Source organism: Alligator sinensis, unplaced genomic scaffold (assembly GCF_000455745.1).
Source record: "Alligator sinensis unplaced genomic scaffold, ASM45574v1 scaffold554_1, whole genome shotgun sequence".
NCBI classification, from domain to species: domain Eukaryota; kingdom Metazoa; phylum Chordata; order Crocodylia; family Alligatoridae; genus Alligator; species Alligator sinensis.
In genome coordinates, this window is record NW_005842424.1 from 542,793 (window position 1) to 564,629 (window position 21,837).

Genomic DNA, 21,837 nt, shown 5'->3' on the forward strand with positions numbered 1-21,837 from the left:
CCATTGTCAAAAGGGACACTATCAGTCCATCTGGGTGTCTCCATACATCTTTGGGGCAAAGTAGTGAACTAAGGCATCTTGCTAAGGAAACCCTGGGTTTGAGTGTCCCTCTGGACTTGCACCAAGGACTGTTCCTCATTCCAGCTGCAAAACAGATACCTGAGCTTTCAGACTGGGAAAGCCAAACAGGCTATCTGTGATGCTAGCACCATCCCTCCCTTGCATGCTACTGGCTACAGTAACTGGTATGCCTCAACTAATTGGCCCAATGCACCACTTAAACTCAGGACCAACTTTTGATTTCTTTTTCTTTTAAATATACTTTCCTTAGGCAAAGGAAAACAGGTCCCAGGCAGTATCCCTAGAGTGGTCTTTCATATATTAAAAAAACAAAAAAACAAGGCATTGGTTAAAACTGGTTAGCCTCTTTTTAAAAAATACATGGTGTTGGGGGGCAGGGGAGAGGAAAAAAAAGGGATGCTGCATTACACTTCCTTTCAAGTCCTATGAAGGTTGACAGTGTCCCTTTAAATTTTAGAGATATCGCCTATCTTGTCAATAATCCAACCTTTTTTTTAGGCCTGTTTTAAAAATGCACGCGAATATCTGGTATTCAGTTTATAGTAAAATGGAGGACTAATCTTTACCATGTTTATATTGACAGCAAGGTTAATAATACACACGTTTCACTGACAACTGTATTTTTTCTGTATTTTGAATAAAATTTGCATTCTTGTAACATTTCCCACAGAAAGAATGATTATAGTTCAAGACAGTTATGTTTGCACTCCAACATTTTCACATTAGTGAAAACTACCATTTTTTGAAGATACCAGGATCTGTTCCAGGTACTAATAAATATGTAATAAAAATAATTAAATAAAAAACAAAGGCCGCCCCCCCTCAACTGTTGTCTCAGCCTGACATCGTAGAAATTTCATAATCACTTGCTGAAGTTATTGGCTTGCCCATCATCCTTACATTCTTAGCATTAGTAATTCTAGCCATCATAGACACTGGCTTATCAAAGTATCTCACCAGGGCTGGCTCAGTCAAAAGGGAGGCTAAAAATTGCTCAAAGGTGATGGCCCAGTCTCTGTCAATGCTAGGGCTTCTAGGCAGAGAAGTGTTGTGACTGCTTCGCACCAAAACTGTATCTTCACCTATGTCCTCACAGTGCAGCTTTTCCTCTTCGTGTGAGCCTGCACTCAGTACTGAATAGGAGGACATGGAGCTGTCATCTTTAGTATCATCATCAGAAATAAGCATGGAAGAGCAGGCTCCATTGTCCCTGGGAGACGAATCCTCAAGCTTAATATCCTCCATCTGTGCACCCAATGAGTTATCCGTGCAAATAGTCTCATCATTGGCAGTAAGGCCACCTTGGAACGATTCCTGCTGTTCAAGGGGATACTGCTGGCTTTCCTTTTTCTGGAACAGCCCACTCTGAAGAGCTGTGCTGCAGCTTTTACTGCCCCTGTCTATTTCTTTTGTAGACTGGATAGAGAACAGTTTACCAACCTCACCTATCTCCAATAGCAAACTTGTCACAGCAGCAGTAGCGTGGTAGAGATCTTGTTCATTGGGGTCTTCACTGAACATATTATACATTGTCTTGCATAATTCAATGAACTGGCCCTATGCACAGAGGAAAAAGAATAACTAATGAAAGGGAAGAGAGCAAATTTAGTCCCTGAGACCTGGTTATAAAGTCAGAATAAAGAAATCTCAAATTCTTTATTTTGGAGAATAAAGACTGCACCTAGCATGTACATCTTTGTGTGCATACTAGGACATCAAGTAATTCATGTGATAAAGTTAAAAGCAATCTTGCTGTTCTACAATATTATCTATGATCTGAAAAAATGCTATTTTGTACCTCTCAAAGTTATTGCCATCAAAGAGTGGATGTTGCTAATATCTACCTCGCCCACTGGTACAATTATTTCCCATCAGTTCCATGGTACAATGATTGTTCAGGCTATCCTCACCAGAAAATAGTGGCTCTAAAGTGGGTTCCTAAAAAGCTCAAAACTAACATTGACTCCATCTACTGCTTGTATCTTGGGGCATGTGACAAAGTTTCTAATGAATATGAGGACATTAAAAGTCAAGTAAAGGGATCTTGGGGTTCCATCAACAATCTGAAGGTCTGGAGCAAAAAAAGGTACCATTATTGTAAATGGTAATCTAATTGAACACTCAGCTTTCAGTCTTCAGAATCACGTAATATGCATGGACAGAATAATAAACTGGAAGGTAGTGTGAATAGGGAGCAACTAAACATAATGCAGGGAAAAAAAGTAGTGTTTAGGCTATTTGACTGCAGAAATATCTCCGATGTAAACGGCACAGGTCTTGTTTTTAAAAATTAATTTTGGTCTAGATAAAAACAGGTGAATTACTGTTAGGGAATAACCCTTCACAGCTACTAACGGAAAGAAAAGATGCTGTATAGGTCTAAGGAATGAGCCAGTTAAGATTTTTTTTGCCAGTATATTGATCAACAGAATACAGAACTTATTTTTGAAATCCTAGAAGTGGCATTATCCTCCCAGGGCATTTTTAAATGATAGTGAACAATCCTCATACATTAAGCTTGGCCCACCTCTTTTCCATTCTTAACAAAGCCATTTTAACTTTGCAACATTTTTAAATGAAAGTATAATTTAAAACTTGGAGTAAATGTTAGTTTTGAAACTGCATCTACTGCTTCTATTTTTGGGCATATGACAAAGTTTCTAAATAATATGAAAAATAATAACACAGTAAATATCAACAACATACCTGATTCAGTTTGGGCAAGTCCTTTGTGTTCTTAGCTCTGGATTTATTTTCTTGGCTCCACATTCTCAGGTAGTTTCTATTCTCTTGAGAGTTTTTCTTACCTAATGTAAACAAATGGCCCAGAAAAGGAAAAGGGAAATCCATCAAATCATGTTGAATTAGCATTTGTGTGGGGTAAAAAGAAACTAGTTTTCAAGCAGTAACATTTACAGACTAAATACATACCTTTATCTGCTTTCAGACTAATGGTGACAAACCCATCATCTGCTCCTTGTTTGTTCCTGCTGTCTATGCCAATAACTGTTGGCAAGTAGTGAAAAAACAAGATTTAATATAGCTAGAGATATGCGAGTACTGTTTTCATATTTGCATTGCAACACAAAGAATCTGTTTATCTTTAAAAAAGGGCAGTGTTAATAATGGAGTAAATTATGCCCAACTTTTTGCTTATTCTTACATCTACTTACATGTTCCATACAATTAACAATTTATATATTTACATATATAAAGACTATCCTTTGTACACTACAATGGTCTAGACAATGACTGGGACTCGCAGGCGCTACTGCAATTGAAGCAGTAATACTACCACCACATACTAATGTGATATCAATATGGTAAACTGCATTTATCATATGCATCTACTTACTTCACCTACATTTTCTCCATTAAGCTGTCTCCCATGAGACTGGGGGAAGTTATTAGTGTGAACAGAGAAATATTTAGTGTCTTGAATACTGAAGAGACAAGATAATGTACTTATGGGGTTGGGGGCAGGGCATGACCCACCGTGTGTACATTCTGGTGTAATGTCTTCAAAAAAGTACTGAGTTGCTTCAAAAGCAGAATCTGGCTCCTCTTGCTCAGGGGATGGATCTGTGCAACGAAGGAAAAGAGCTTGACTGCATTGTCTGGTTAGAAAAAAATCACAACAGATTTGCCACAATTCATTTTCATGTTCAAACTTTGGAAATATACCATGACAGCAGCTACACTTATGTCAGCTGGAACAATAAAACTGTACACCCAGAAACCCATAAATTTAACTCTCAAAGATTAGAGCGATTATTCCATAGCTGTCCCCTGTTGGATTTCTTGCACTTTCCTCCAAAATGTCTGGTACTGGCCAGTCACTATCAGAGATGGATCAGTGGCCACCAAATGGATCAGTGGCCTAATCTGCTATGACAGGGCTGTCCGACTTCCAGGTAGCCAGGGACCGCATACTTTGCAAGCCACAGATCCAGGGGCTTACACAGCAAGCTCCAATGAGCAGCCTGTCCCCATCTCCTCTCCTTGGCACGGTGCAGGCAGCCCAGCTTCCCTTCCTCCCCCCTCACTGAGTATGCCACATGGGCTGCCCAGCTCTACCCCCTCACTATGCATACAGTTGTGTGTGTGTCGTTCCCCCCCTCCACCAAAATCTCCCAGCTACACAGGCAGCACACTCCAGCACAGGCACCCTGGCTCCTCCTGTGCTGTGCACACAGCCAGGGCAGAGGGGGCAGTGGCAGGGAGTGTTGCTGTGTGTGTCACACAGCATAGGAAAGGGGAGAGCTTCTCAGTACCCCTTGCCACATGTACCACTTGGGCAGCCCCAGAGCACAGGCAGCCCAGCTCACCCTGTACAGCCAGGAGGAAGAGTGTTGCTGCATGCGTGTATGGGAGGAAACAGCTAGGCTGCCCAGCACCTCCCCACCTTGCCACACACAGCCTGGCTAGCCCAGCTCACCTCTCTCTCCGCCATGTGGGCTGCCTTCCTATCCTGCAGCACAGGCAACTTGGCTCACCCCTGTCATGTGCACAGCACACTGTCCCACTCCCCTGGCTGCATGCACCACCCACCAGCAGTGTGGACAGTGCATTTCCCTTCTTTGCCACACAAGCAGCTCAGTCACTCCAGCCCCCTCCTGGCTGCTGCAGCAGGAGCAAATGGGTAGGGGAAATGGTAGTGGGGCAGCAGCCATGGACTGCGTGCTACCCTTCCAGGGGCAACGTGACCTGCAGGCCACCACTTGGGACAGCCCTGTGCTATGACATATATTGGTATCTCAATGATCTGTAAATTAGATCAAGGAGATGGATCAATTGGGTAGGATGTTCTACTTTCCTACAGACTGTCCCTCTTCCTATACCCCCCTATTGATGGGCAAATGGCTCTTTGTTTATCCTCTCTCATATTCCCTCAGATCCTGACTTGCCACTCCATCTCTAAGCTTTTGATACTCTGTTCCATGTGCTTGTGAGAGTGCTGTGCAAACTGCCTTTGCTAGTTGGAAGCATTGTAGGGACTCCACAGCTCATCATAAATTGCACAAGACAAGAGCACTCACTACTACTTTTTTTTAAAAGACAATAGAATTTCTGGCCTTGAGTTAGAGTTCACTGATTTGCACTTCAGTAAGTATTGTCATGCTAGTTTAGTCTCAACACCAACACACACTGAAAGTGGTTAGGTCCAGGTACAAATCACATGACAAAAGGTCTCCTAGCATCTTTTCTAGCACTTGGGCATCTTCAGACAGGTACTCAAGCTACACACATTTAAATAACTAGGACTATTCAAGCACTTATAGTCATTCATGGGTGTAAGCACCATATTGAAGGGAGCCTCAGACAAGAATAGTTTCTTTGCTACAATATTTAAAAAAGGGATGTCACCAAATCACCAGGACACTAGCAGATGGCCTTTAAAAATGGTCCATGTGACAGGCAGAGCAGAAGACTGAAATATGTACAGAAAGATCCCCAGACCTATTGAGGAGCCAAAGCCTTATTTTACCCCTTCACTTTCTTAACAGCTGAGCGAAAGCCCACTCTTCCATTTTAATTTGCCAGATTGAGTGGTCACACTCAAATTTTCTGCTCTGAGAAGTCAGGGGGTTTGTTTGTTAGGTGTTTTTTTACATTTACTCACCAGGCAAAACATGCATTTTATAAAGCAGCTTCAGTTTTTCTGTAAGATCTCCATGGCATGCTGCACCTGAATCAGATTATATTAAATGCATTAGTACTGCTAATATTTTGTACTTCCTCAGTTGCTTAAGTTGAGGAGTTCAGGGAGCTTCATGAACATTTATGAACTATTCCTTAACTATTTTAGATAGCTTGGAAGGTATTGCCTGGAAACAGAAGCAAGTCACTTGACTTATAAGATCATGCAATGAGTCTGTGGTCGAACTGGGAATAGAACAGAGACCACCTGACTCAGTTCTATGCTTTAAACACTAACCCATTATTCTTCACTTAAAATGCCTTTACATTCGCAGCTCTCAAAAACAGCCTATTATTGTCATATTATTACTTTAATAGCTATAGGGGAGGGTTTTATTTGAAAAGAGCATTTGTGTATGCCCCACAACTGATAAGCTGTGGACCAAATAAGAGCATCATATGACTTAAAACAATTCAATGATTTCTGACAAAGACCTGGGCAGACAAGACCATAATCAAAGATTGACTCTGGGAGAAACTATTCTCTGGTTTTAAAGTAATGCTCAGCACAGATACTACTTGGACTGTGAAAAAAATGAGTAATACAATATTCTAGTATTCCACTGTAATTCTTTGAATGTTTAAATTACTCAATCATTTAACATTTAAATATTCTATAATCACCTATCTTTAGGCAAAAATCAGATGACTGAGGTAAAATGGAAATGTATTTCACCTTCCAGTTGAATGTATTAACTTAATTCCATTAAGTAAAATGAAACAGCAAATGTTTTTTTGACAAATACCGACAGTCTATTGTAAGTATGTTTAAAAACGCAGAGAAATTTTATACTGAAACAAATTACCAAGACAAGTTTTGACTGCTTTCCAAAAAAAGAAAAAGATGAATAGAGCACTAATGTTTCCAGCTCTTTCATATACAAGGCACCTGCATAGAACTAGCACATACCAAACCATTTAATATTTAACACACCATCAGCATTTCTGATAGACTAAGTCATATTTAGAAACAGGCTGTTTTGCTCAGGATATTTTAAGATCGTACTATGAATTTGCCTTACTCAGCCCAGAAACAAATTCCCGGAAGTTGATCAGAGAATCTCCATTTTCATCCAGCAGTCTGAATAAGCGTGCAGCTAACACATCTGAGTGGGTCCCACAAGCCCAAGGAAAGAGGAGAGCAAACATCCCCTTGAACTGCTCAAAATCAATGCGGTACTGTTCCAGATAAGGCAAGCTGGGGTCATGCCGGTCAATAGCATTGCTGTTCCCTCCCCAGTAGCAGCTAGTCAGATGTTCTGCCTGAACACAAGGCAAATGCTGTAAGACTACTGCCATTTCTTTAAACAGCTCAACAATACAAAGTTATGTAGTAAATAAAATAACCCCCCCCCAAAAAATACGTATTTAAAAACAAGAAACATCATTTGAGTTTAGCAGCAAGATTTCTATCCAACAAGCACTGGCACTTCTAAAAAAAAAAAACCAAACCAAACCAAACCAAAAAAACCTCAGAATGACTTTCCTTCAGCCAATGCAATGTCAAATTCCTTTAAGAAACAGAAGTGAATCTAGTTCTGGTCCCCCAAAAAACATAGACGTAAATAGTTGTTGCAACCAAGGTAGTAAGGTGTGCCTCAAATAAGGTGTCATGCACCCGGTCTTGTTTTTTCACAGCTAAGTAATGTTTCAAGTCAAGGTAGGGGCTAATTACAAAACACTGATAATTCTGAACAAAAGTCTGTCTGCATTTTAAATATTCTTTCAGGAATACCTGCACGATCTGAAACATATTGGATTAGGGTCTTATCCTGCTCCTGCTAAATCAAGCAGAGCTTTAGAACTGATTTTAGTGGGACTGGGAGCAAGTCTATAGGCACTGATTCTGCAGTGTGATCCACCAGGTTGGACTGCCTCTCTGTACAAGTTTTACCACTTTCAGAAGCAGAGAATATGCATGGGAGACAGGCTAGAAACTTGTATGACAGGATTGTCAATCCAATAAGTATTGAGACTAGTAACAGGGGAGGCAAAGAAAAAAGAAATCCCTATTCACTATTCCAGAAACTGACCAACCAGAGGAATACAACCTATTGTTGTGTGTATGTCACAGAGACTGAAGAAGGGCAAAACATTGTTAAAAGGGAGGTTAAGTTAACCACTGGAACAATATTCTTTGCAATAGGATAGATTTCCAATCATTTGAACTCCCAAATTCAAGTCTGAAGGTCTTTCTAAACAATGTGCCTTTGCTCAATCAGACATCTTGGTCTTAATGCAAGAAGTGCTTGGTGAAAGTTTTTAGCCTGTGTTACACTCGAGGTTGGATTACAAGCACAAACAAGCAAGTAAACAATTTACAAGTTAAAAGAGGAATGGGAATGGGATTAACTGTCGAGTGGCTGGTGCATGGTCTCTGTATGTCCACACTTATCTCAAAATAAATGAAGATACACCACAATAAACTCAGCTCTTGTACATCTAGGGCTAAATTAGCTCAGTTTAGCTTGCATTTACTGCTGTTAACTGTTTTTGTTACTGTGGAACAGTTGATTTGCAGTAAATGAGATTTACTCACTGTCATTTGCTTGTCTCTCTTTTAGATTATTATACTGGCCCCTTCTGGCCTTGAAATCTACAAACCTTATCTCATTCCCCAGCTTTTACTTACTATTAGAATGCTTTACTTCAAGCCAGCCCCTTGACAGCAAATTAAATTACCGAAGATTTAGCATAAATTAAATCCATGAATGTTAACAAGTAGTTACTAACATGCAACAGTTATGGGCTATTCAAAATTTAGCAGAAGGAAGATATTTCTCAACCAAATTTTGTCCTCAGATGATGTCCCCAAATCAGGTAGAGACATGATCTAGTTGGGGCTGGTCCTGCTTTGAGCAGGGGGTTGGACTAGATAACCTCCTGAGATACCTTCCAACCCTAATTTTCTATTATTCTATGATATATATTTAATTGGGGGCTGATTGAACAGGTGGCCCCAAATGCATGTCTTTTCTTTCTTCTCCTAGGTTTCTTTTCTTTCTTCTCCTAGGAAACTGATTTCCGCAGGATTTTTTCAATCTAATTATTTAGACAAATAATTATTTCATCAGTTTTCAAAATATTGCTCTCCTGTATTTTCAGTTGTCTTTTGGCCATATTTATCCAGTTGCTAATTCCAATTTTTGTGAAGGCACAGGATAGCACTAACCAACTCACAAATTTAATCAGTTCATTAAAAGACACTTTGTTTTCACATCACATCAATATGTATTTCCTGCATACATATAATCTTGACTTCAGCTTTACCTTGAAAAGAGCGTAGAGTTCCTCCAGTTCGTCAATGGTAAAAGAAGTCTCAGTTACAATGGTTCGTACCTTTTGAAATGTAACATTAACATTAAAAAACTTACTATAAATGTACCATTTAAAAACTACTTTTATTTCAGAAAATAAATAACCCCTACATCTTAAAGGGTGATAATTCAAAGACTTACCACATTACGCTTTGTAGTGTCTTCAAGGGTTTGGATCACTTTCAGTCTCTGTTTGAATCTCATCTGTTCAATCAAATCTGCTCGTATACTTCCAAATTTCTAAAGAAAGAGGGAGACAAAATAGACTTTGTATCTGTATATTACTATCTGGAACGCTTCATTTGCTTCTTGTGCTTGAAAAAGTAGAAAGGTATTCCCTCATTCTGAAAGTGTTCATAAAAAGGTATCAGGTGCACATCTCTGACAAACAATCTGGTAGAAGTGAGAGCAGGGTGGCACCTTAGAGAGTAACTGGTTCAGAAAGGTATGAGCTTTCATAGCATAGCAACAGGTGTCTCTTTACATAAGTGGCAAATTATTGTGCTTCAGATAATACTACTTTCTGACTTAGTTCTCAGAGTCAGTACACCACCAATGCAAGTGTCATGAGATAGGTTCTAAGAGAGAATTTCCAGTCCTTCGGGGAAAAAAGTGAATACGATGTCCTTTATGTTAAAGGAAACGGTCACTTTCCAGCACATCTTGCTATTTTTGCACAACTTCCAATAAAACTAAATGGATAAGGGTTATATTATTTCCCACATGGTGGCTCTGACCAGACAGAATATTCTTTGCAATAGGAAAGTATAATAGATGTATTGAATGACACTGAATGACAGACTGCCCTCATTATCTATTGGAAGATGTAGAAGACCTGACAGAAGGTCTGCCATAAAACCAACCTAACCCCATCTGCACCACACCAAGAGAGAAAGAAAAAGAAAGGTTCACATGCGGCACACTGCCTAGATTTAAATACACTAAAGGCAAAAATATTTCTTTAATAAGAGCATTAAATGATACTTAGCTAAATTTATCACCAATTTAAATGTCTGTACTCTAGGGCAGGGGTCAGCAGCCTACAGCCTGAAGGCTGGATCCCATTTGTGGAGCTATTTCCTTCAGCCCACGGATGTGGGGCTTTGGTGACATTTGGCATCAGGTGGTTTCTGCAGCAGTCACTCTCACATGCCAATGCAGGGAGAACTGGTGGCTTTGGGATGACTCCCCTTGCCGCTGCAGGAGAAGTGGTGGTGGTGGCCTGGTCTTAGCACCTACCTGTCCCAACCTGAGCTAGGTCGTTGAGGTATGTTTTTATAAGTTTATATTCACCTAAAAAAAACCTATGGTCTTTGGTGTTACGTGAGCCCTTAAAATGAAGACTGTGGCTCCATATGAGGCCAGTTTATTTATCCCTAGTTAAGGTCACAGAAGTCTTTAAAAAAAGTTCAGAATTCAGAACTATGCACAGCTGGATGGAGGCCTTATATCAGTGGTCTCCAACCTTTTTAAGTCAGAGATCACCTTTGGAATTGAAAAGGACCCCAAGATCTTATCCCCGCAGCCCAGCAGGGGGGAGGGCAGGGGAGGGTGCAGATCGAGACCCCAGCCCTAGCCCCACTCCTTCCCTCACTACTGGGGCCTTGATACCCCCCGCCAACGCCGGTGAGGTAGGGAGTGGGGCAGGGGCAAGCCTTGGACAGCCGGGACAGGGTAGGGGATGGAGCTACTATTGTCTCGTCCAGGGGGTGCGGCAAGGGGAGGAACATGCAGCCCAGGAGGGAATGGGGGGTGCATGTGACCGGATCTGCACGTGGGGAGGGGCGGACTTGGCTGGGGCCGGGGCAACAATGCACTATTCCAAGCAAGGGTGTTTGGTTGCGCTGTGCTCAGGCTGGGTGGCAGGGGCGCTGGGAGTGGGGGCTGGGGGGGGGGCCTATGGTGAATTTTGGGTTGGCTGCAACTCCCCACCCTCTTCCCAGCGATGCTGCTGCCCGGCCTAAGCGCAGCATGACCAAACACCCCCGCTGGGAACAGCGCAGTGCCCCCCAGCCTTCCCCACCCCATGTGCAGATTTGGGGGCACGGGGCCCATCCCGTATGCCCTCCTGGGCTGTGTACCCCCCCACTCCCTGCAACCCCTGGATGAGCCACTTGTGGGTCCGTCCCCCGCTCTGCCCCAGCTGTGCAGGGCTTGCCCGTCCCAATCCCTACCTCACAGCTGCTGCAGCCACCCACTCTGCCCTGCCTTTTGTGGGGCATGTGCTCCTCCCCCCCTGTACATGGATGACATGGCATCAGGGCGCTCCTGGGCCAGAGGCTGCAGGGTTTGGGGCACAAAGCTCAGCCTGCAGCAGTAGTGGCCTCTGCTGTGCACAGATGGGGGCAGGGGGGGCATGTGCAGCATGGGGCCTCCACTGGGGTGCACACAGCAGGGGGAGCCCCTGCCCCCACCCCTGGACGAGCCACATGGGCTTGATCCTCTCCCCCCACCTGCCGGGCCATATAAAATATATAACATTTAACATCAGGGATATTTTCTGACTATTTTATAATGTAAAACATAAGGACTGGAAACAAACACTTACTCTTTTGGTGTGAAATGTTTTAGTTTTGCAGTTTTTTGTGGGCTTGAGTATGCACTTTATAAGCATTGGTTAATTAATTAGTTTTTGCTTCTTTTGCTTTAACTCTTCCAATTTTCAGTTTTGTATGCCCACCTAAATTAGCAATCTGCAAAAACTCTTATCGACCTATTACATGCTAGAAAAGATGTTAACAAAATAAAAAGTCTTTGTAAAATCCAGTCCATTGCCCCAAAATTTCAGTTGAAATAAAAATTAGAGTGTCAAAACTAGTTTGCACTTTTTAAAAATGCAAATGTTTTGCCTTTTCATTTTGAAGTAACTTCAGGTTTGGAATGCTCTTATCTTACATTATAATGTAACATGAAAAATGTATATTGAAAACAAATGTTTCAGTCAATTCAATCTTTTTTAATTTTCTTTTCAAGAGAGTTTTGAAATGTGTTTAATTATTATTCAAAGGCCTTCATGTAACGGAATTGCTGTCCACTGGCTAGCTCTAGGTAATATCCTAAATTACCTCATAGGAAGTCCTGATGAGTCTGAAGATATCCACCTCTGGATAAGGCTCAACATCATCGCTGAGTAGCGAGTGAAGATGAGGAATTGGTGGTAAAGTACTATCCTTATTGGTCACACTGTCCAAATACCTAGAGAAGGAGAAAAAAATTACCATGAGAAAGCTCAGCATGGCTTCCCTCCCCTCTTTCACTCCCCCTGAACTAAACTCAGCTGAGTTCATATAAGCATCCCTGAACCGCTTCCTATTAGTATATTCCATTAGTTGAACGGGATGCCTATTTTGCCAGTCCCTGTCACATTGTTTCTTTCCAGAAATGAATTAGTTGGGTTTTCTTTAAACTCAAAACATTTGCCAGAAGCAGCTCAAATCTAGCTGATTACAGCTAGATGGTACAATCTGCAAGCGACTGATTGCAATGGGCAAAATAGGTTTTTAAAATGTTTTGTTTGAGATTCTTATTCAAAGCAAGAGATGTGGGACACCATACACCTCACGACTGCTAGAACAGAGGCTTGGTGTGCTTCAGCCTTGATCTCCCCTATTTAACCCCCCAGCTGGCTGTAATGAGCTTCAACTGCTTTTCCCTCAAGATAACTTAGCTGCTGTTCACTATCTGTCTTCCACCCTGCAACTGCAGAACACTTTCCAAATCCCAAACACTTTATAAATCATCAACAAGGGTTAGAGCTTACTTCTGAGCAGGAAGATGAGACCAGTATCACTTTATCCTAATTAAAAAAGGACCCAGATTGGGCTATATGGTTGCACAGAGCTGACTTAATTCAGAAATCCATGATTCAGCTAAATTAATTTACTTGCCTTGCATTTCTGTCCTGCCACTTTCCAAGTTGGTTTTTTTTAACCGTCTGTTTAGTTCCACCAAAATCTCTTACTAATCCATTCCTAACATTAATTACTCTTGGGTTCAGGCATTTTTCCCTGTAACTGTACTTAAAATGATAACAGCCAGGAAGTGAAATATTTTACCAGAACCCTCTGAAAACCTTTATAATGCTAGACACAGAAGGATATTCCAGCAACTTGAAAGAAGTTAAAGCCTGACTAAGAGAGGGGCAGCAATTCATAACAAAGAGTAACATCTCTGCTTACTCCATCTTGGTACACTTTTGAGATTGTCATACTTTTTTTGAAACTGTGTCCAACTCAATAGGTAGATTTGGTTACTGTATATATACAAAAACCCTTACATATGCATAATTCCCATTTGAAAGAAGGTGTTACAAGCAGCTAGAAGATTTACAGAGAGGATAGTGATATAAATTAAATGTTTCCTGAATCAGAACATGTTTCAGAAAGTTAAGAAGAAAAATGAAAAGGAAGCATATATATATATATATATATATATATAAATAAATAAATAAATAAATACACACCTCCCCAGGACTGTCATGGCTTCTCCATCATCTTTGCAATTCAGCAGCTTGTCCACATTAGCCTCCAGCACAGCCAATGCTAACTGGAATATCACCTTTATTCCTTCACAGAAGAAACAGTCCACCACAACCACAGCACTCTCAAATGGCATTACACTGAGAAACAGAGTAAGGAACCAGGAGAGGGAGATGGTGGAGATAACACCTAAGTCCTGCATACAGTCATAAAGCTGTGGAACGTAGTCCCGAGCCAACTCTTCAAAAACACCTTGATCTACCAGAGCACCTGTTGGAAATAAGTGATGTTAGGCACATACTAACATTAGCTCAGCTGCTGAATACATACAGCCATCTAGAAAAAAACATTAAGAACCTCTTCTGAAACTTGTATGCATTTATACATCATTCCTATTGTTAACTTGCAATGTGCATAGTTTTCTTCAGGGTGGAAAGAACTAGATGGGCCAAGTGTTCTGGGGAGGGCACCTTTTTGCTTCATCCAGGATATAGGAGCAAGCGCAATAACAATATACTTGAGACTCTCCCTCACCTTTTGTCATATCAAACACTATTACATATGGCAAGCGTGACCAACCCATGGCACAGATGCCGCAAGAGGCACAGGTAGCCTCTGAGCGTCTCACGTGGCAGCACAGCAGCAGATGGATTAGGAAGCAGAAAGCAAAGCAGCAAATCAGGCAGGGAGCACAGGGAAAGAAACAGAAAGCAGAATAGCAGATCTAGCTGGAAGCATAAGGCTGGGAACAGAATGCAGAGCAACAGATTGGGCAGGGGAAGGAAACTGCAGAGGTACTTGGGAAGGGTGCAGGGCTAATGTCTGGCACATCTGCCAAAAAGGTCAGCCTCTACTGATGCAGGGGTTAGCTGTTTACAAAAACCTATTTAGAGTAAATAGGGGTTTTTCTTGGTCTGAGGCGGGTGTCAAAGATATGGCCTGTCAGCTTGATCCAGCTTTTGGAGCCTTATCATCCAGCCTGCAATGCCATTTGTCCATACATGCAGTGCACTTATGAAAGACCAACCGAGCTTGTCTGCTGTGGGCTTCACACAGCACACAGTGGCTCCAGCCCCAGCACTGCATGCAGCATCTATGCTGGACTGGCCTTACACACTGGATCCACGGATGGTCCAGATCAGGCCCATAGAGTGGCCCTACACACTGGAGCTAGCATCCTGGGCTAGTCTGGTGTGGGTCCTACATGCAGCATGTGCTCTAGCCTGGCCCTATGCACCATAGCTAGTGCATGTCCTGGACCAGCCCCCCATACTACATGTGGGGCTGGCACATCCTGCATGCAGTACGTGGGGCTATTCCAGGGCACATGGTTCATGTGGTACTCACACCGGGCTGGTCCTGCAGACTGGCTCTAGTATGTGGGGCCAGCCTGTGAACCCAAACTGACCTACAAACTGGCCTCACACCCCTCATCCAGCCTGTGGGCCTGGATGAGTTTGACACTTCTAGGTCCCTAAACCCACCATTAATGGATTTGTTTTAGCATCACAGGATTGGTAGCAGTGGAGGAGGATGCATCCAATCCCCTAAAATATACACAGAGGCAGATATTTAACTTCCATCAACAGTGCTCCCTTCACACAAGTCAACACCCATAGGCTTGTGTTTTCTTTTCTTCCTTTCAGTCTCTGACAGTTCCTTTACGTTCAATTGACGTTAAGCTTTTGTGTTTGTTCATCTCTGTATAATTCACCCCCTCTTTTTCCCCAGAACTCTGCAATATCAATCTAATATAAAATCTAATACAAATCTTGCTATCGTCTATTTCTACTTTTAAGTTTATTCCAAATTTGTTTTTAAGTGAAAGTTCATACAACTTGCATTTCTTTAACTTTCAAAAACAAGTTTCTCAAACTTTCTGAAGGCAGGCGTTTTTTGTTTGTTTAAGCAAATTCCAAGAATTTCTACCAAATTTCTACATAACCATCAGTTTCCCTTCTCCCTTGCAGAACAGTGACTTGATAGGATAACTCTTCCATTGCTAAAACTTCCCAATTTTTAAAAAAACTATTCAGTGATTTTAGGGGCATAACCTCCCTTTCAGGCTTTTGCAACCTTAATTCTTGCAGTCACTAGAAGATGCGTGATTGCTAGTTTTGGGTTTTTTTTAAATTAGTAAAGTGAATGTAATACTTGTGAAAGTTGCCTGTGGCAGCACAGAAAGCTAGAGGATTTTGTCCACAGAACATGTACTACATAGGCAACAGCAATATAAGCATTTCCACCCTTACCAATAATGGCTTAAACATATCTGGTAAAACCATCTCCAGGGTTGAGTGGGCAGCCCAAGTATCATTTTTGCTAGCAAAGACACCAATAAGTAATGATTTTTGTCATAGGAAATGAAAGGGAAAGATCAATTTATTTCATGCAGGTAGTTATTACTGCCATTTTAGATGCATGACCTGGAAGGGAATCAAGCTGCCCAAACCCCAGCCTCTCTAACATTAATTTTCTATTTCCATACTCTGTTCTCAACATTTCTAGCCTGATTGCTTCAAGCCAAATGAAATCCTTAGTAGAATTCCATCTTAATTCAAGCAGGTAAGAAGTTAACACGGACCAGAAATATCTAATTAGGTAGCTGCTTTTAAGCCTCTGAGGTGGCTCCCTCCTCGCCACTTCTGTTCACATACCATCCATTGGTTTCAGTACCAACATCTGGAATCCTGTTCTGTGAACTGTGCATTTTTTTTGATAAATTCTCCTCAACCTACCAACAACCCTTGTGTTGTAGTAGTCTGGCAACATGCGTTCACACAAAGCCACAAGCAACCAGAAAGCTTCTTCCTCTTTTGCATACAAAAGGAGTACTGAAGTGACAATGTTCATGGCCTGCAAGAATGGGGAGAAAATATGCATCAGTATACATCATTTCCCAATTCCCTTGCTATGTCTAGTGCTGCAGGGATTGGGCAGATCAAGATTTATCCTAGCTCGGAAGTTTATATCTTAATTCAGCAAGCCAAGGTTTTTCCCTATGAAGTACAGCTAATGTTTCCTAATGTTCCTGAATGGGAGAGACTTCAAAACATTTGAAAACCAAGGCTTTGTACATTATTGCTTCTTTTCACAATAAGTTTATGGTTCTGAATGGAAAGTCTCAATAGTGCCTGTGTGTCCTACCATGGGAGGTGCTTCCTTTCTTTGAGCACTTATGAAAGAATTGAGCTTCATCCACAATACCGTGTGGGACTCCAGACAATGCAACTGCTGCAACTCTCTTTGCAGGGAAGCTGCGTTTTCCCCTATGCTAGCTAATAGAAGAGATGGCTTCCATATGCCAGCAGAAATCCTTGTGGCACTGCTGCTCTTGAGCTGTCTGGAGTTAAGTGGAGTAGAAGTCTGCCACTATAATCACTCCCCAAGGGAACACAAATGCGTTTCATTCCCCCAGTTGCATTATTTACAAGAAAGGTCTTTAGTATCTATTTCTTCAGAAATGTGGGTGTGGCTCAGAAGCTATTCTTCAATTTTTTGAGGCAGCGTTCAGAGCTGCAGCCATTACATCAGCAAATATGGTGCATTTCTTTTTCACTCAATGCACTTGAGAACACATCTGTACCATTAGCACAGGTACTTGCATGCAGCTTTACTGAAACCAGTAGGACTCTGTGTAGGTGCAAGAGTCTGTGTCAGTGTAACTCTTTACACAAAGAAGACACCCAAGTGCTCGTATGCACAATCAAATGTATGAACCGCATATATTGGTATCCAATCACTGACTGAAAGCAAAAAAAACCCCCGAACAGATGGGAACTGGAATGCCAGATCTCGAAAGAGTGACAAGACACTGCAGTTACCTGACAGTATCCTATGCTTGGATTTCTAAAAGCATAAGCTGTTAAGACTCTCCTCAGGGCAGCAATGCCCATCTCATTCTGGAAGGCAGGGTGCTCTGGCAAAGAACGGTGCAAATCTCTCTCAATTTCTTCTGTGGCAAGGTTGTACTTCCCCATGGATTTCTCCACAAGGTCTTCATAATAGCCGGGGTGAGTGGCCATCTCATTAATGGCTCCTAGTAGCAAGACAGAACAACATAAAAACAAGATATGTAAGCAAGGGTGAGTAGACATCATACAACAGAACAATGTTCTTTGTCCTCTCCTTTAACTCAGACATTTTGAATGGTAATTTTTAAAACCCAAGCAAGCAGCCTGAAAATACACATTGCATTATCATTTTAAAGAGGATCAAATCTGAATGGTATTTAGTCACTAAAATGCCAGCTGGTTGCCTTCCTTCGGATAAGGTGGTTTCATATAAGCCCTTTCCCTTGGTAGGGCTGAAACGCTGAATGTATGCAAGAATGGCAGATCTTCTACAGTGCTCCTCCACAAGCAGGGAACTATCCTTCTGCCAAGAGTGAGAGCAGTAGCTCACTGGCAGACTCCTTCCTGGCTGGCTCCCCAGTTTCATGTAGACTACCATGGCAATGCTGCATGTTATATGTATTAGACGCAGAATATACCTGACAGTTCTACAGAACTTTTCATCTTCTAGTTAAAGTTTAAACATTCTCATATTCTGCCTGATGAGTATGGTGTACAATACTTATTTTAAAAAGATATGGAGAGAGGCAGAGAAGTTAAATGACCTGCCTGTAGACACCAAAACAGTCCCTGTCAAGAGGCAGGAGTATAAATCCTTGTTGTGTGTTCAGACCCTTAGAATGGATCACACCTTTCTCAGCCACAACATCCACATTTAAAACTTCAGCCTTTACTCTTCCTGGTATACCTGCTCCTGGCCAACTCCATAAATTGGAACCATATTCGTAACTAGTTTAGAAGACAACTTTCCTGTAATGTGAGCTAATTTCCCCTTTTCAATTTATCCCCCAACTTCCTCTGTTCAATCAAGTAACACATTTAACAGTAGGGAGATACAGAAGTAAAACAGACATTAAAAATCAGGGCACCCCAACTGTGAGCATACAAGGGCCACAACGTCAACTCACCAAGAGACTGATGGATGCACTGAATTTCTATACAAATGAACAAATTGTGAATGCCCAAATTGTACAGGTAAAAATAGCAGTTGCATGACCCAGTTCTCCTTTTGACCATCATTAGTATTAGAGCCAACCAAAGCATCTTTTCCTTTGTGCCCCCATCCAATATTTGGTTATAGTTTGATATATAGTTACACTTTTTGGTTATTATTTTCATTTTAGAAAGTGAATCCACTTTACACAGGCAAAGGACATATTTAAATATTTAACTGATAATTAATACTCCAAAAGCAAAAAGCCAAGGGACTGAGTGATGTTCAAACTACACACCAGAGTCAATCAAAATTGGAATAGCCATTTAGAAGTCAAAATGACTGAAAGTGCGACTCCCATAGATCTTCCATTACTCAAAAAGGGCAGGTTTATTTTAAGAATTTGTAAAGACTTTGACTAGCTCTACACAGGCATATTTGTTGCTTTCTTCTTGCTCTAAGTTTTCATTGAAACAGTTTTTACTTCTGGGATGTCAAACCACTGCAAGTTCTTTAGGGCAGGGACTAAGTTCATATTATGTTTTGTGTAGTTTATGGATCAGATTTTTTAAGGTACTGAGATGTCTAAATATGCAGACAGATACCTACAGGATTTTCAAATAAATAAGTAAAGTGTGTTAGGCACTTTACTCATGCTGATTTCAAAGTCAGACATGTAATCTACTTTAAATACTTCTGACAATGCCACTAGGCAAACATCTTCCTCTTCATGCTCCTGAATACATTTGAAAACCTGGCCAACTGTTTCTTCTCATGCATCTAGGTCATATTCTATGGCAAATTTACCCCAATACCCACCTGAAAGCAGCAGCCATAGTTCCCCTCTCATGATTTCTGGAATGCCTTTGAGCACAAGATCTCTAGTTTTTTCAGTACGATACATACAGACACCCTGTCCATACTCAGCAAAGTGAATCTTCCAAGCTTGCTCTTTCAAAAACTCTTTTGCCTAAAAGTAGACATAGAAATGAACAATGAAGAGATGTAGCATCTTGGTTATATAAAACATCAGAAAAAAGCGAAGTGCCAAAGCCCTCAATTTTCTTTAGTCACTGTGGTGGTATAGGAAGGGAATAGTCTGCCAGTAACCCAATTCTGTAATTTTGTTGTGCTGCCTTCTGCCATTGCTTACTATTTTCCAACTAAGAACCACTTTTGAAAACAGGTACAGAACCAAAAATTAGATGACAAATATTATCCTGACAAACTACAGAAAAACACACAGCTATAGAAAAGATGTCCTGACATTCTCCTTTAATATTAAGTACATTATTATACTTCCTGCCATGCTTCAGAACTTTGACATGACATCAAATACTAGCAGGCTTCACTACTTGAGTTCTCCAAGATCCCAGCTACCACACTGATAGTCGCACTTCAAGCTGCTACTGGACAGCAACAGGTTAAAGATTAGGAAAATATCGTTACTTAAAAACAATAACTTTATTTAAACAGCCACATATTTCTCACTAGCATAATTTACAAGGATAGCAGAGATCTACCAGTTTGGGGTTGAATTCCTCAGGTGACCGCTGTCGATACATAGTCATTAAAGCCTGCGTCACTGTTGGAATACCATTGCCATTCAGATTGAATTGTCGTTCTCCATCTGTTTCAGAGCTGAGGCTCCTTTGAGGGCTGGAGGAAACTATGCTATTTGGCCTTGTATACATCTGCAAAAACCAACAGTCATATTATGACAGACAACACCCACACAATGCAAGGTGCTGCACAAAAAAACCCACAATCTGCAATATCTGAATTTTAACTATGTTTTGACATAGATCAACTGGATTAATTTGAGATGAAGGGCTGTATAAAATTTCAGCATTCTACAAATTTTATGAAAGTTATTTATATATTACACATACACACTCCCCCATTTATGCAAATCAAATCTGTACTTAAACATGCTGATTACTTCATATATGACTGAAAACAAGCCTTTACATCAACAGAGTAGTATATACAATAGTACACTTATTCATTTAATATAACCCATTGCAGAAGAAATTTTAGATAGGCAGAAAATGATTCCCCAATGGGGATTTTGCCAGGAGACTACAGTTAACAAATTTCCTTTTACAACAAACTAATATAGAATTTTCAATAAATGACTTTGATTGTAAAGATTTATCTGGCAACCAGCACAGAGGTGCTTAGTACAGTGCTCTGGGATGGACTGAGTATTGATTGAGAACATGAGTTCTACATACATAAGAATAAAATTACTTCCTTCAAAGACCTATTTTTTTTCCTTCAAGGCCTGACCTGCAAAATCGTCCTTAGTCTTACAGTGTGGATGAATTCACAGCCTGAAGCATCATGGCATAGTTTTTATTCAAAGTGAAATGAGAGTACAAATACTGGAGGTTTATTTGCAAAGTGCCTTATCTTATATAATAACATAACTAACAAAGCCTATTTTTAAATGACAAAAGGACTGCTACAGGGATGTATGTGGCAGTCGTGTTGGTCTGAGACAAATCTAGAACTCTTGGTTCCAAAATGATACCTTTATGAGACTAACTGAGAAAGTGCAAAAAAATATCTTTTTCTACAAGCTTTTGGGTTCATGTGCCCTTTGTCAGGCTCAAGGAAAGTTCAAGATGGTAAGAGACTCTCATGGACCCAGAGGGACAGTTTTCCAGCTTCTGCTTCCTCTGTGCAAAAATGAAATGTATTTCCTACATATGACTTTTTACCATCTTGAACTTTCCCTGAGCCTGATGAAGGGCACATGAGCCCCAAAGTTTGCAGAAAAAGATTTTTTTTCTTTTGCAATTTCTCAGTTGGTCTAATAAAAGGTATCATTTCAGATTTATCATATGAAGAAGTTGACAGTTTTATGTAACAGCTGAAAACTCTCAAAATGCTTGACTATGCCCCAAACCTTGCCAAGAACTTTTTTCCCCCAACTACTCAGTTGGTCTAATAAAAGATATCACATCTAACCAAAGAACCCTGCCTGCCTAAGAAACCCTAGAATTTATCTATAACTGACAAGGCGAAGTATACATTAAATTTTTACTGCATGTTTCAAGATGTGCAGCAATTTTAGAGCATGGCAACAGTGATTTAAGTAGCTACTGGACAGCAGTGGCGGTAGATATTCAATGATCAGTTAAGGGTCTTATTTAAAAGCTGGCAAAGAGTCATTATTTGAACGTCTGACCTTTTACCACGTGAGCAGACTAAACTGCAGGAAAGGACTCAGTAGTTTGTAATGTAGG

At 41.0% G+C, this 21,837-nt stretch overlaps 1 protein-coding gene across 5 annotated transcripts in view; it reads right to left on the reverse strand.

Moving 5' to 3' along the window:
• Positions 1-436: 436 nt before the first annotated feature.
• The window catches only part of TBC1D9 (TBC1 domain family member 9), a 78,080-nt gene continuing 56,679 nt past the window's right edge, over positions 437-21,837 (reverse strand). For 3 of the 5 annotated variants that reach the window (XM_025211694.1, XM_025211696.1, XM_025211697.1), the window contains 14 exons: positions 20,107-20,277; positions 19,403-19,553; positions 17,401-17,615; positions 16,234-16,432; positions 13,561-13,846; positions 12,164-12,293; positions 9,240-9,338; positions 9,052-9,120; positions 6,804-7,044; positions 5,705-5,770; positions 3,577-3,663; positions 3,013-3,087; positions 2,788-2,888; positions 437-1,638 (listed from right to left, as the gene is read on the reverse strand). In XM_025211694.1, coding sequence (XP_025067479.1) covers positions 916-1,638; positions 2,788-2,888; positions 3,013-3,087; positions 3,577-3,663; positions 5,705-5,770; positions 6,804-7,044; positions 9,052-9,120; positions 9,240-9,338; positions 12,164-12,293; positions 13,561-13,846; positions 16,234-16,432; positions 17,401-17,615; positions 19,403-19,553; positions 20,107-20,277 — 2,613 coding nt within the window. In that variant the 3' untranslated portion in view covers positions 437-915. The remainder of the gene's footprint in view (positions 1,639-2,787; positions 2,889-3,012; positions 3,088-3,576; positions 3,664-5,704; positions 5,771-6,803; positions 7,045-9,051; positions 9,121-9,239; positions 9,339-12,163; positions 12,294-13,560; positions 13,847-16,233; positions 16,433-17,400; positions 17,616-19,402; positions 19,554-20,106; positions 20,278-21,837) is intronic. The other 2 variants (XM_006030125.2, XM_025211695.1) reach the window with 2 other exon arrangements.